The 13,689-nt window shown below is 45.1% G+C and overlaps 1 protein-coding gene across 5 annotated transcripts in view; it reads left to right on the forward strand.

The window, feature by feature from the left end:
• elovl1a (ELOVL fatty acid elongase 1a) overlaps nt 1–13,689 on the forward strand; it is a 31,038-nt gene that overhangs the window by 14,828 nt on the left and 2,521 nt on the right. For 3 of the 5 annotated variants that reach the window (XM_088927377.1, XM_088927378.1, XM_088927376.1), the window contains 6 exons: nt 6,751–6,860; nt 7,443–7,633; nt 9,715–9,795; nt 10,376–10,432; nt 11,178–11,283; nt 13,359–13,495. In XM_088927377.1, the coding sequence (XP_088783503.1) occupies nt 6,800–6,860; nt 7,443–7,633; nt 9,715–9,795; nt 10,376–10,432; nt 11,178–11,283; nt 13,359–13,495 (633 nt within the window). In that variant the 5' untranslated portion in view covers nt 6,751–6,799. Of the gene's footprint in view, nt 1–6,750; nt 6,861–7,442; nt 7,634–9,714; nt 9,796–10,375; nt 10,433–11,177; nt 11,284–13,352; nt 13,496–13,689 lie in introns of all 5 variants that reach the window. The other 2 variants (XM_088927374.1, XM_088927375.1) reach the window with 1 other exon arrangement.

The following is a 13,689-nucleotide window of genomic DNA, read 5'->3' on the forward strand; positions in this document are numbered from 1 at the left end:
CAGGGATACGAAATATCTGTTGCCTGTGACCGGGGAGAATCGTCGTTCGTTAATCTGCTTGTGCAACACTGCATTAAGGGGCATATGTGTTTAATTTCATACAGCACTCTGGCCTGTCTTGCACTGAATGCTGCTTACGTTACAGACGAATCGGTGAATTGTGTTTAGACCGCACGGCCAGGAATTTAAAACAAGGCTCCCAGATACCTCTAATCTAAGCTGGTGGGTGTGAGGCCCATGAGCCTGGAGCGGGACCAGTAATTGCAGACAGCCCCTGATGAGAGATCAGAAACGTGCTCTGTACAGCACAGAGGGGCCTGGCCGCTGCACTGCACTTCGAGCAAACACCAGTGGGATGAAAGCGAGTCAAAAACTGAAAGTACTTTCCAAACCTTGTGCCCAAGTACAACACTTTTAAAAAAAAAATAACTGCCTGTTGGTGTTCCAGAGTAAATTGGACATAGCATGTAGCATCACTTGTTTACAGTTGGGACCCTTGGAAGAGTTTTTCTGTACTGAGGAATTGTACCCAAAGTTGTATCAAAGGCCATTCCATCTCCTTCTCTCATTCCTGTTTAGCAACTAGCCGGCTTTAGACTCTATCAGGGTGTGTGAACTCACATTTTTGCAAGAAAGGATTTTGTGTGAGTAATACTGTATACGCTCCTCCTTTGTGGCGTGGAGCCAGACTGCATGTGCCGGTTTTGGAAATTTGAAGCATTTTCCATTTTCTTTGTAGACCGCCGTTATGTTTATTGTAATCTTCAAAAAGCTGAGGATAAATATTTCAGATGTAGACAGTGTTTTGTTCCGTTTTCAGAACAGTATACTGTCTCCACATACTGTATCTTTTGTTTTGGGTATTTCAGAATGGTTTACTTTCTGCAGCACCTGGAAATTTAATATCGGGGTCTTTCTAACTGCGCTAGAAAGGTACGGTACGAAACAGTCTTCATGACCTTGTTTTGCAAAGCTCTGCATGTGGGCCTCACATGTCTTAAGTACTCCATGCCTTCAGGCCACTCCTTGTTGTTTAAGGTTGACTCTGTGATAGGTCATAAATTGTACCCTTACAATGTACTATTTGTACCTGGTACTGAAGTGGTAAGTGATCATTAGTAGCTTTTTATCCAGGAGTCCTGAAAAGAGTGGAGATCTGGTTTGAGTTTTGAATGGGTCTGAAGGACCATGAGACAGCTCTCTGGCTTGCAGTGTTCCTAATTGGCTGTGTTAGCACAAGTGATATGTAAACTGTAAAATACAAGGGACAAAAGAGTTTCTGCTTGTTATATATGTGACCATCTCTTCAGGAGTACAACAGGAGTTATGGGAGCCTTTTTTAATGGATTCATTAGTTCTGTAGTGGTACAGCACCAATTCCTAGTCATGCTCTTTTTAAAACTTTTTTCAATGATAAAAGAACATTACTGAGTAACACTGCCTATTTTTAAAGCTATGACTATGATTCTCTTGTCATACTTTTTTTGTATTTCATCATACATCTTTCTTGTGTAAACTGTAAATTGTGCTGCTTATGTAGAAACGCAGCATGCATTTTCTATTAAATGAATCCTGGCTAGGAATAATACTTAGCACTCTGCCCAAGCACAATGCTGCAAGCAACATTCTACCTTTTTGCATATGTAATTCAAAGTAAGCAGCCACATACAGTTGTTTTGCCCTTATTAGGACTTATCAGTGTGGCATAGCTGACCTTAATCGGCGATACAGGCTGATATCAGCACCTGGGCCCTGCAGTGTGATTCTGATCAGGATTCTGAGAAGGAGAGGGAGAAACTGGAAGACTTCTCGGTATCACTTTGTCCTCTTTTTTTCAAGCGCCGGTTGGACCTGACCTTTCCGAACTAGGAGAGGGTGGCAGCACAACAGCAGGAAGCCATACGTTGCTTTTGCTCTGATGTGAGCGTGTCGTAGACAGATCCCTGTTTGGTCTTGCTCCATTCAGATCGAATGAAAAAGATGGAGGCATTCAGCTTGCAGGTTTCCTTCCCCAGGCAGGGCTGTGACCCTTAAAGAAAGTTTATAGACTGCGGGGACGCGCTAGATCACAAGACGCAAGGAGGTCTGGAGTAATGAGCACTAACAGAGTCAGCGTTTATACACGCATCCCTGCTGTATGGAACAGTTCCCTCCATACTTCTCAATCCATCCGTATTAATAAAACATTTGATTCAGTGTCTGGATTTATAGCACTGCTGAAATTAGGTCATATATTTCAGCTGTTGTGGAGCTGACAATTCTTTCTGTGCTCGCTGTACATTTCCCTGCTGTCAGAGTGAGCGTTCTGGCATCATTCCGTTTTTAGGCAATTTCTGGCCTCAATAATGAAGAGGCTTGCAACCAACAAGGGATCAAATACCCCATCCCTGGGCCAAGTAGGGTGGAGAAGACACCGGCTTGTAAGCAATCAGGGTTAATTGCAGTGTGTGTCACAGAAGGAAACTCAAAACACCCCCAATAGAAAGTGCATGGGAATATTGAATAATTTGAATATTACCTCAATCATGTAAAGAAGAGGTCAGACGGACATTTTAGAGGATGCGAGAAGTTGCAGTAAGGTTGAGCGAAGCTTTGCGACGCGTTTTAACGTGTTGCGGCAAATGCGATTCTGGCGTGCAAGGTGCATCCCCCACAGCGCTCTGAGTCTGAGTGTAGCTCTGGTGACAATCCATTACCCCCACGAATGGGTGTGGAGAAGTGATCATTGCAAATGCATTGGATCTGTATCATAACTCCCACACATTGCACAAGGGATATTTCCGAAATCGGGCTCTCAGGCCGGGTTGGGAATGAACCCAGGTCCGGTCAGGTTCTCCAGGCTGGAAAACCACCTTGTTTTAAAACCGCAGCTTCAGCAACAGTCCCGTCCGTATTCGTTTTTGTTTCTTCGGGGGGGGGGGGGTTCTCTGTGAATTGGATGGGTACGTTCATTTTTTGTTTTCCAGATCGAACAGTTTAAGGCTGACGGTTTTGTAACGGCCCCCTCCTTCCCCGCCGCTCCTGAGCGCCGCTGCCGCTGCCGGCTCCGGGCCTCGATCTCTGCAGACGCAGCGTCTCGGGGTGTGGCCCCCGTGCAGGAAGGGAGAGGGCAGCATGCGTCCCGGTTTGGGGGGGGGGGGGGGGCAGTTTTCTGGGCAGTGACAGGATAGCTCTGCAGGTTTCCTCTCAATAAGGTCCAAGGGGGGAGATGCTGCTGTCCTAGCTACAGCGTTAAAGATCCTGGCCTCACTGTCACCTTTGTCCTACATAATGCAACAATGTGCGTGTCTGTTCCAGTGACACACCTCCTCGCAGTATGCTGATGCTTGGGTAAGGAGGTGCTGTAACTGTGGTAATGGCAGCTGCCTGAGGCTCCGGTTCCGTACAGGGGAAGGGGAAGTGGAAGGATCCACATGTCAGACGTTTTCTGCTGTGAGTTTGCAGGTCAGAGCTGCAGCTGTGTGGCGCAGACAGCAGGGTCTGAATGTGACAGAGTCTGTGTTAAATCCTCACTGGACTCTGTACAGACATATCCCCCCGTTAGCTTAATGCTCTGCACACAATGGGAGTCTTTAACAGCTGGCAGCATGAGAGAATAGGACAGAGCTGTTGTCAAAACAGAGAAAAACAATTCGTCTTGGTCTCCATTCGACAAACGTGGTTGTTTGGGCTTGTCTTTGCGTTGTGACATTGGGGCTGGGGTACGTGGGAGAGTCTGAACAATGGGCTTCTGAACAGTGTGTGGCTTTTAGTTGGTAGATTGGAAAAACGGCCACTTTTCCCATTGTCTTGGGATTGGAATAACGTTTATCAAATTGCTATATAATTAGGGTAATTGTGGTTAGTGCAGGCACATGTCACCTGTCTATGCTGTGCTGTCATAATAGGTACTGACCTCGTTGCTCTCCCTAATGTGTGCTTATCTACAAAGCAGCTATACTATATTTCACGAACTGCAGCGCGTAGCTCCAATTGTTTGATTATGTGTTTTTCAGGCCTGTCAATTTAGACAGCTGTTCAAATACTTATAAACTAATTAATATGCTTTGCGGTTAGCGCATGCACATCTTCCACATGGATGTGTTTCATTGTGTTTTTGGAATTGGAAAATATCATCATGCATGGAAGATAGAAATAGCCTGGTTAGATTTCCCCATCCATTCATTTTGGCTCTGTCTTACAGAGGGAATGTGCTACTGAGAAAGAAAAGATGTAGTTACCGGACAGTGATTGAGTATTTTATAGCCTGTTGAGACTTGAAAGTCCTACCAGTAGAGAAAGTCTATGAACTCTGAATCTGAACTTCTTTCCTGGTGGGACTGCTAGCTTGTGATGAAAGGTGGGACGCACCAGAGTCGAGGCAGACTGGTCAGATTTCATCTTGCCACTTGTAAAATTGAATCTCAGCCATATTCATGTGCACACTCTGCACCACACATGACATAACATTAATGGTTTATTTAATTAAACTGGAGACACTGTTCCTGAATCATTGAAGAGGGCAATACATTAATTCGTAAGAGACTTGAATACATTCAACACAGGTGCAGAGAGATCTGCTCGAATACCAAACTACTTCTGGCCGTAAATATTGTTGTACAACAATAAAAAGTTTTTCCAACCTATTTATCTACCAAAGGCAGGGTCCCAACAATGGATGAGCCCACCTTTTGTTTTTACACTGCAACAACATTTCCAGCCATGAAGGGTTAAAAGAAAGTTGGAATATTTCACTTGGAAGTTCATAGGTCATTTAGGGACCCATTAATTATTTCCATTCCCAGTTCCAAAGTGGACACAAGCTGGAAGGTTGTTTTTTTTTTTCCTCCCCACTGGTGCCAGGTAGTCAGTCCAGATCTGAAGGTTATCTTCCTGTCCCACTGCTCTCCAGTGTCAGGCCTTGTCCTCAGGGGTCAGTTAAGAACAGCCCGGCCCAAGAGCAAACTGTAAGACACACCAAGGCTGGTTTCCTACCAGTTACAGTACAAGACCTCAAACGTCATCTTCTTCTGGGGGCTCTGAGATGGCGTCCCAGCAGATTCATGCTAGACCACAAATAGCAGTTGTAAGCTGATAAAGAAGCATACGGGAGCACTGCACTCTGGCCCCGTGTGCTGATTTCCTGAGTCATGCCCAGAGCAGGCCCTCTGTAACAGAGCCTCCTGCACTGCTGCTCCTAGCTCCCAGCTCCCAGCGCAGACCCGCCTGCCTGTGGAATCACACCCCGCCGAAGCCGAACCCACTGACCTCATCCTTGGCAGCTCCAGGCTCCGGTTCGCTCCGCCTGCTGACTGGCACTGCGTGCTCTGCGCGGCCCACAGCATGGGGCCGGCCCTGGCACAGCAGCTCTGGGGCACAGGCCCTCGCCCTGCGCTCCTGGCCGGGTGTGTTTGTGTGGGCTGGGAGCGGAGCGGGTTGTCCCTTGGAAGTCTCCACCGACACTCTGGTGTGTCACAGTGATTTGCTGCTCCCGTTTCCTCAAGCACGAGCAGGGTCTCTGCTCTGCTCAGCTGCAGGCTGTTTGGCCTGATAAGATTTGGGTTTTTTTATGGGGACAGGGAGATGAAGTGCTGGAGCTGGATAAGTTATCTGTAATGAGTCTGTTCATTATCTTTATTTCCAAGATAATGAGGGCGCTGCTCTTTCTTTTAGGCTGTTGCACTTCAGAGCCTGTGACAGGTTTCAATACAGGTAGCTTCTACAGAGAAAGCCACCTTTTTATATTCAAAAAACATTTCTTCCCTCCTCCTCCTGCCCTCAAAGGGGCAATTAAAAAAAGTAAGCGGGTTTCTGTCTCTACTCTCCCTTGAGTAGTCTCGCCTGTCTGCATTTCCTTTTCAGATGTTTTTCACTGTTTCTTATCCACAGCACATCACAACATCGGAGTCCGACAGCTGGCTGTTTTAGCAAACAGGCAGCTACACAACCCTGGCATCGCCCGTCACCTGATTGGAAAAGGGACTTTGTACCCAATTTAAAAAATAAAATATCATTTCCAACAGGCCAGTGTGTCTAGTAGGTTTTCAAAAGCCTTATGTCAGCAGGCTGTGGGTATTCGTGTAGAAAGTTAATCCATCACACTCATCAGCGTGAGTGTGCCTGGCTGGGACATAAATCTGAAATAAACAAATGGCCTGTCTTCTGTTAAACATTCAGTCTCTGCTTATTAATTGGAGGAGCCACACACATCATTTTATAAGGGCGGGGGGGTCATGTTTTTCTTCCAGTAAATGAAGAGCCTTTCACTTTTTTAATTCTTTTTTAAAGAACTGCTTCGAGATGGAATCACGCACGGAGTTTTGTTTTGTAGTTCTTCGCGGATCAGCTTACACACACGAGATATTACAGTATCTGAAAGAGTGTCGGTGGCGCGATCTCGGGAAGGACAGTTTAGTAGCTTCCACCAGTGAGCTCTGTAAACCATGTGTCACACTGTGTCTCCCTGAATGAATCTTTCTCCTGCTGCGTCCCTTCGCTGCCTTATCTGTGACTAGTAGGGATGCCCCGATTGTCCGATTCTCAGCCACAAGGCTTAGCTCTTCATTGATTTCAAAGCTATCCCCATTTTAACAAAAAGTCTTTGCCACTGAGCTTCTGTTTCTTCCTAAGACTCACCTGATCACAGGGTGTTTCTTGCTCACAGCACGAGCTGGGTGTCGTACACAAGATGTTGATCGCGAACAGCTTATGCCGTGTTAAACTACTCTCACGTCTGGGAACCTAACCATGCGGTTTGTTCGTTCTCCACAGGTCCTTGATTTTGACAGTCCCTTAGGAAAGACCGAAAACAGAAGTCAGGATGCTAATAGAACTGGGAACCAAAGCCATTGAAATGTACCGTGACTTCTTGAAGAAAACCGGTATGAGCTCTCTTCAGGGTCCAGTGTCTTTCAAAGTGTGGTACAGTTTGGGATTCTGTAACACCGTATAAGCATTACTCGATCACTTCTGAGCTGAGGAAGACTCCATAACTGAAGGATTGTTTTCTTTTTCCTTTTTAAACCTGTACGTGTTGCTGTAGGCCTGTAGCAGCAGTAAAGAATGGAGGGGTCGATGGGTCTTGACTTTTCCACTTACCCCTGGCAGTGCTTTCTGCCATTGAGCCTTACAGTCGTTATTCCCTGTAGCCCTGCGCTGTTATACATAAAGAGTAGTCACAGATTATAGTTACTTTATTTTAGTTAAAGCCTGTAGAGTACTACAGTGTCGTAATATTTAATTTAATATTAGATATTTGATAATTAAATGTCTTGTTTTTAATACAATAAGACCCTTCTGTATTGGACGACATTTCTATTATTATTGATGTATTAGTATGGCTCATGAGCTGTGTTTCTCCGGAGGGGTTGTAAGGCTCCCTGCGCTGGCCAGGGTGCCTGCTCGCTCCTGGCCTGTGACTGAGTGCCAGGCGCGGCTGACGACAGGCTGTGCTCTGTCCTCAGATTCCCGGGTGAAGAGCTACCCCCTGATGCAGGGCCCCGTCCCGATGACTCTCATTCTACTGGCCTACGTGCTCTTCGTCCTGTACGTGGGACCCCGCCTCATGGCCAAGAGGAAACCATTTCAGCTCAAGTGGCCCATGATCATCTATAACTTCTCGATGGTCGCCCTGTCCTCCTACATCGTCTATGAGGTGAGGCTCACGGGGAATCCAACAGCTGCTTTTCTGCACTCACCTGTCTGTCCCTGTTATCGATGTACTGTGTCCCCTTTCTGAACCTGCAGCTTCTCCACTGAGCTACACACAGGTCCTCCCTGTGTTGAGTTCCTTAAAAATGTATCAACGTTTTCTACTGCTTATTTAGCAGAATTGCATGTTGTTCCTTCGGACAGCTCGGAACCAGCACCTGTAGTGCGAGTGTTAGCGTCCGGATGTGCGCTGTGGTCTTCTGTCCTCCCGGCTTCTCTCGCTCCCCTGCCAGTGTCGTCTGTGCCTCGGTCTAGCCTTAGTCACCACATTTCCATGCAAGGAGAGGAATTTATTTTCCTTTTATTTGAGTACATGCCAGCAAGGCAGACGAGAGAAGCATAAACCTGATTCATTATAAACTTCCTGGCGTTATTCCTATTTCACTTTTCCACTTAAAAAATAAAAGATTAGTCTCTCGAATCCATCAGAAGCATTTCTTGATTGTTGAGTGTTGGGGCATTTTGGCCTGCCAGTTCTGCATTAACCTGGCAAGGGACACTGCAGCATAATTCACATTTTATCATTCAGCCATGAAATGAATACGTGAATTGGGTCCGTTTGGTATTTAGTATAACCGGTTCAGCATTTTCAGGAAGCTGTATGATAGTGGCTTGTAGAGCCTGAAAGATACTTGAGCAAGATTTGATTTCAAAGACATTTCTTTCATACATTTTTAAATGAATAAGCATGTTGAACACTCCAACAGTCGGTGTGCCTGTGATGGATGAGTGAAAAATATTGGAGCGCGTCACATGAAAAAAATATTTCTGTTTCAAAAAAACAAAAAATGTTTCGTGTCGTGGTGCTCTTGGTCACATACTGAGCGACTGAAAACTCACTCTGGCCGTGTGCAAGATCTTGCACAACAGCTGTATCACAGTTACACCAGACTGGCAAGCAGAGACGCATTTCATAAAGGGAGTGGTGGACAAAGAGCCCTTCCCTTTACTTATTACAGTACCACAGCCTTCCCTAAACTACATCATGTCAGGCCTATGGAGGTAATGGGAAGACATTAATGCTAAAGTGTACCACGGCTTTCGACTGCATTATTATTTCATTTTCAAAAGCCAAATAGTTTCCAGGCCTCGAGAGTTAATTTAGCAACTGCTTGCCAGGACAGAAGTGTCGGAAACAATAAAATGCGTTGCTGCAGTTATTGCCCATAGCAGTACTCAGATTTTCTTCTTCCCCAGCCTGAAATGCTCTCATCCCCCAGCATAATGTAAATCCACACATCCCACTTCGGCTGTTAAGGGCATCTGGTAAAAGTACTCTAATACCTTAGCTGATACCATTGCAATTATACTTGTACAAATATGCTCCAGCAGTTATTTGAAGTCATTGGCAATAAGCCAGGTTTAAATGAGACCAAAGCAAAAACATACAGAGAAAATGTGACACTTAATTTTTTACTAGAAAAAATGATTACATTTTAAAACAGTGAATTTAGTTTAGTTATATTATAAAGCATAAATCATATATTAAAATTATTAAAAGTAATATTTTTTTATTTCTTTAAATTTTGAATGCACCAAAAATAATAGATTGCCCCATATCATTATATCGTCTTTGTCTTAGGTAATATTCACAGTTTTACCTCCATTAAAATGAGTAAATAACGATCCACACGATTATACCTTGCTGGTGTTTCAGAAGTGCTCAGTAGCCGTGAGGGAAAGGCCTGACTGCTGATTGTCCCCAGAGGACACAGGTGGTTTGAAGGTTTACCAGATTGAAAGAAATGGCTTTTGCTCAGTGTGAGCCAAGAGGAAATGCCAAAACTCAGCAGCTGGAATACAGAGCACGTATTAGCCTTCCAGACATGTTTTCTTTTTGGAAAAGAGAGTTTAGGCTCTTTGTGTTGCGTTATCGCTGGGCTGATTACAGTAACAGTCCGTAACACCGTGCACACTTGTGTCTGTGGGGCACTGATAGTGTTAGAAAAAAATGACCGGACACCTGAAAATCTGGAGGTCTTACTTCCTGGCTTATTGGCGCTTACAGTGCTTTCTCTTCTTCAGTTTCTGATGTCTGGATGGGCGACCACCTACACCTGGAGATGTGACCTCTGCGATTATTCAGACAGCCCAGAAGCCCTCAGAGTAAGTGTAGAGATGGCTTGATGTGCATGACGTGTCTTAGTTATTGATCTCTACGCCCTCGACAGTGGGTGGGGGGGCTGTATTGACAAATTTACCAAGTGTGCGCCATCAAGAAGAGTCCCCAAGGGGGGTTAGAGGAGTCCTGTGATGGGGTCTACAGAGCTGGAGCTTGGCTTTCACACCAGCAAAGTCTAAACTGTTAAGAGGCCCCTAGAGTCTCAGCACAGGCTGCAACTCCCAATGACGAGCCATTGAAACATAGCAGACGTTTTGCAGAGAAATGTGGCACCAGTCGACAACCGAATAGATGCACCAGTTGTGATGTAGAAATTTGAGGATAAATGAGTGGCTACCAGCTGAAGAAACTGCAGCTGGCTGAGGAAGGTCCCATGCTAACCTGCTTTTTAATCGGTGTGGAGAAATAAATAAAAACCCATCTATGGACAGCCAGCATCTGGCTTCCTTACCCACAGCAAATCGGTTGGAAAAATCATCTGCTTGTCTAACGATGCCTGCAGTGGTTTGCTTGTTTAGTTTCATCATGACATTTTTCTGATTCCCTTTTCTTTTTTTGCTCCAGATGGTTCGAGTTGCCTGGCTGTTTTTTTTCTCTAAATTTATCGAGCTACTGGACACGGTATGTCGTTTCGTTTTACTGCGATGTTGATGTTTCCATATTGTCCTTTTGCATTGTGCCGCATTTGTATGATAAAATTAAACTGCCGCTGAAGTTAGATCAGCATGATTCTCATTATCCACATCCCAGCAGAGTATTAACCAGCACCCTGAGAGCAGAGTATATGGATGTGTTGCATACAGATGTAACTTGCTGTTTAAGCAAAAAATGGTCAAGTTTACGCTTATTCAGTTGGAACTGCTTTGGACACAATCTGCATGGATGTCAAAACCATTGCAAAGATGAGGTGAGGACAGGTGCAGTTACTGTTAAAGGTTTGACATGTCTAAGGCTTGTAGGAGCCCAATCCAGTACTCATACTCAAAGTGGAATCATCCAGAATTTTTGGTTCAATTGGGCCAGTTACAGAAAAGACGCAGCTGTGACTTTACAGAACTTCACCGTTAAACAACAAAATGTAAAAATGTGGTAAATAATGTAGCAAGCGTGTTGTTTTAATACACATGCCAGATCAATGAGTCAAAATTCGGACAGTGTGAAGGACTGAGACTTACAGTACCTTGGTGACTCGTGACTGTGACCCGGACCCGGGCTTGAGGTCTGCGGACCCGACTAAAGGCCCGACGGTTCTGCAGTTCGGCACCAGCAGGGCGTCTCTGGATCACCCCAGTTTGGGTATTAGGCCGTGCCAGGCTGGTGTGACTTCGGGGTGACTGATGGTCTTGTTCCGGTGGCACCCGCACAGGTGTTCTTCGTCCTGAGGAAGAAGCACAGCCAGATCACCTTCCTCCACATCTTCCACCACTCCGTCATGCCCTGGACCTGGTGGTGGGGCGTCACCATTGCGCCTGGTAAGTGTTAGGTCCCTGCTGGTCTGCTCCTCTCGGAGCCTCTGAGAAGCATCTGGCCTTCCGGATGCTTGATTACCGTGTTTTATTTTAGTAGCATGATTTCCAAGTGACTGACGAAAAGGAAAGAGACTATATAGATATATAACTCTGTTTCAAGGGGGAATCTGGTCTGCAGCAAAAATCAAACATAAATTGTACCAAACTGCAGTTAATGAAGTATTACGCCATTGTGTGTTAATCAGTACTCGCAGGCATCTCCCCAGAGTCACCCCGCACATCTTGAAGTCCATCTTGAGCCAGCAGATGCCTTCCTGCAGCACAGCCTGCATGAGCACCCTGAACTGTCTGTGTTCAGTCAAAACAGCAGCTGCAAAGGGCAAACATGGTCTCACATGTCACCCTGAACACCGGCAGCACTCTGCCTTCGTTAATTTAATCATGAGGCCTCCGCATTTCATTGTTAAATTTTGCATAGCTACCAGTGAGTAGGAGGTATTTTATGTTATAAATAATTATCTTTAATCCTAATGCCTTGCGTTTTTAAAGGCCTTTAAATCGTGAAGTACTTCACACAGAGGAGGACACTCACTTCATCCACCGTTACACGGCGGCCATTCTGCCCCAAGGGCCCCACTACTTGACAGCTTGGCAGACCGTCGAATGAAGGGGCGGACTTATTGTCGAAGCCCAGAGTAGAATTTGGCCAGGACACTGAGGTTAACACCCCTACCCTTACGAGCAGCGCCACGCGATTTTAATGACCAAAGAGCCGGGGGGCTCGGTTTCATGTCTTAATCAAACAATAGCTGCTCCCTCAGCGGTGTCCCCCGGCACCATACTGAGGCATTGGTTTGGAAATTGTGTTCCATAGGGAACAGCTCCCCCTACTGGTCCACCAACGCCACTTACAGCCGCCCCTTTTTGTTTTTGCTAAGAGGTCTCTCAGTACTCGTTACTGACCCGGTCCAGGCTTGCCAAGATTCTGAGATCTGTTGCCATTGTAGTGAGCAAGTAATATAGATGGATAATGACTACTTTTGGTTCCCAATTCAGATAACGCATTGTGTGGTATCGACAGTATTGGTTTGTATTGACACTTATACATCACATTTCCATCCTCCAAATAGAATTGAAAAAGTTACGTACTTTTTTTTGTCCGTTTTCTTCTCCGCCTCCATTTTTAAATATTAACACCATAATAATCCTTTTATATCTACTCCTTCACAAGCAGTTAGAGTGCCACTTTTTTTTCAGAATCGGGGTAAGTATAGAGATGATCTAAACAGGGGTGGGTTTTCATACAGCTTCCTCTCATACTTGCAGATTTGTTTTCTCTCCATTGTTTTGGGTTTCTGCGAATAAACACGGCAGACACTCCTGTGATATCAATCTGCACATAACTGGGGTCAGAGGTCAAAACCCACCACTGTTTATATCAGAGTTCATAAAACTACTGGCGGAAATGGGACTCTGGGTGTTGGCCACTTTTTAATGTCTCTAACATTCTTTAAAGGGCAAAGGTTAAAAAAACTGTGAATGTAACTGAGTAGCCAGAATAGAGCAGGCTCCTATTTTAGTGATGTGTTCAAAGGAATAAGTAGACACGAGTACTTGATGCTCATGGTATACCCTTTCGGTAGCTGTTCCTCGAAACCTGACTAACATGGACTTTCTACAACAAGGCAGACTGCTTTTCTTGAGGCCTGGTTTTTAAAAGCTGATATCTGAAGATTTTTCTTTTACAACCTACAGTACATAAGTACAATAGAGATGAAATTCCAGAATTTAAAAGTCACATTTTCGCATGGTTTTCTTTTGGGGCAAAAGAGATTAAGAATTGAAATACACCGATGCTTCTATTCAGGCAACAGAAGGAACATGTGAGCAAAAACGACAAAAAAGCTCAGTTTTCAAATTCCGGGCCCAAACCGAAGTCTGTTCTGTATGGTTCTGCGGTTCATTCTCTTTTTCCAGCTGGGACTCATGGGATACGGAAACAAGCCAGAGCCAGACAGGTATTGTATCTGCGGAATGTGAGAACTATACTATTTGCATGTTTTTCATAATTACTGCAGGGGGAATGGGTTCATTCCACGCCATGGTAAACTCAGTTGTCCACGTCATCATGTACTTTTACTATGGACTGTCTGCTGCTGGCCCCAGGTTCCAGAAGTACCTCTGGTGGAAAAAATACATGACAGCAATCCAACTTGTGAGTATAACTTCCTTTTTTTTTTCCTCTGTTGGCCCTGTATGCAGTACTTTTCTGGGAAATTGGTTTTCTTGTTTTGTACAAGAAGCTGACCGTTAACCAGTATGTCATCTTGCATGTCAATGCACTCACGGGACAGCAGCGTGGGGCAATGGTTAGGGTTCGGGACTTGTAACTGGCGGGCTCAAATCGCA

The sequence above is a fragment of the Atractosteus spatula genome, chromosome 11 (genome assembly GCF_055471065.1).
Source record: "Atractosteus spatula isolate fAtrSpa1 chromosome 11, fAtrSpa1.hap1, whole genome shotgun sequence".
NCBI classification, from domain to species: Eukaryota; Metazoa; Chordata; class Actinopteri; order Semionotiformes; family Lepisosteidae; genus Atractosteus; species Atractosteus spatula.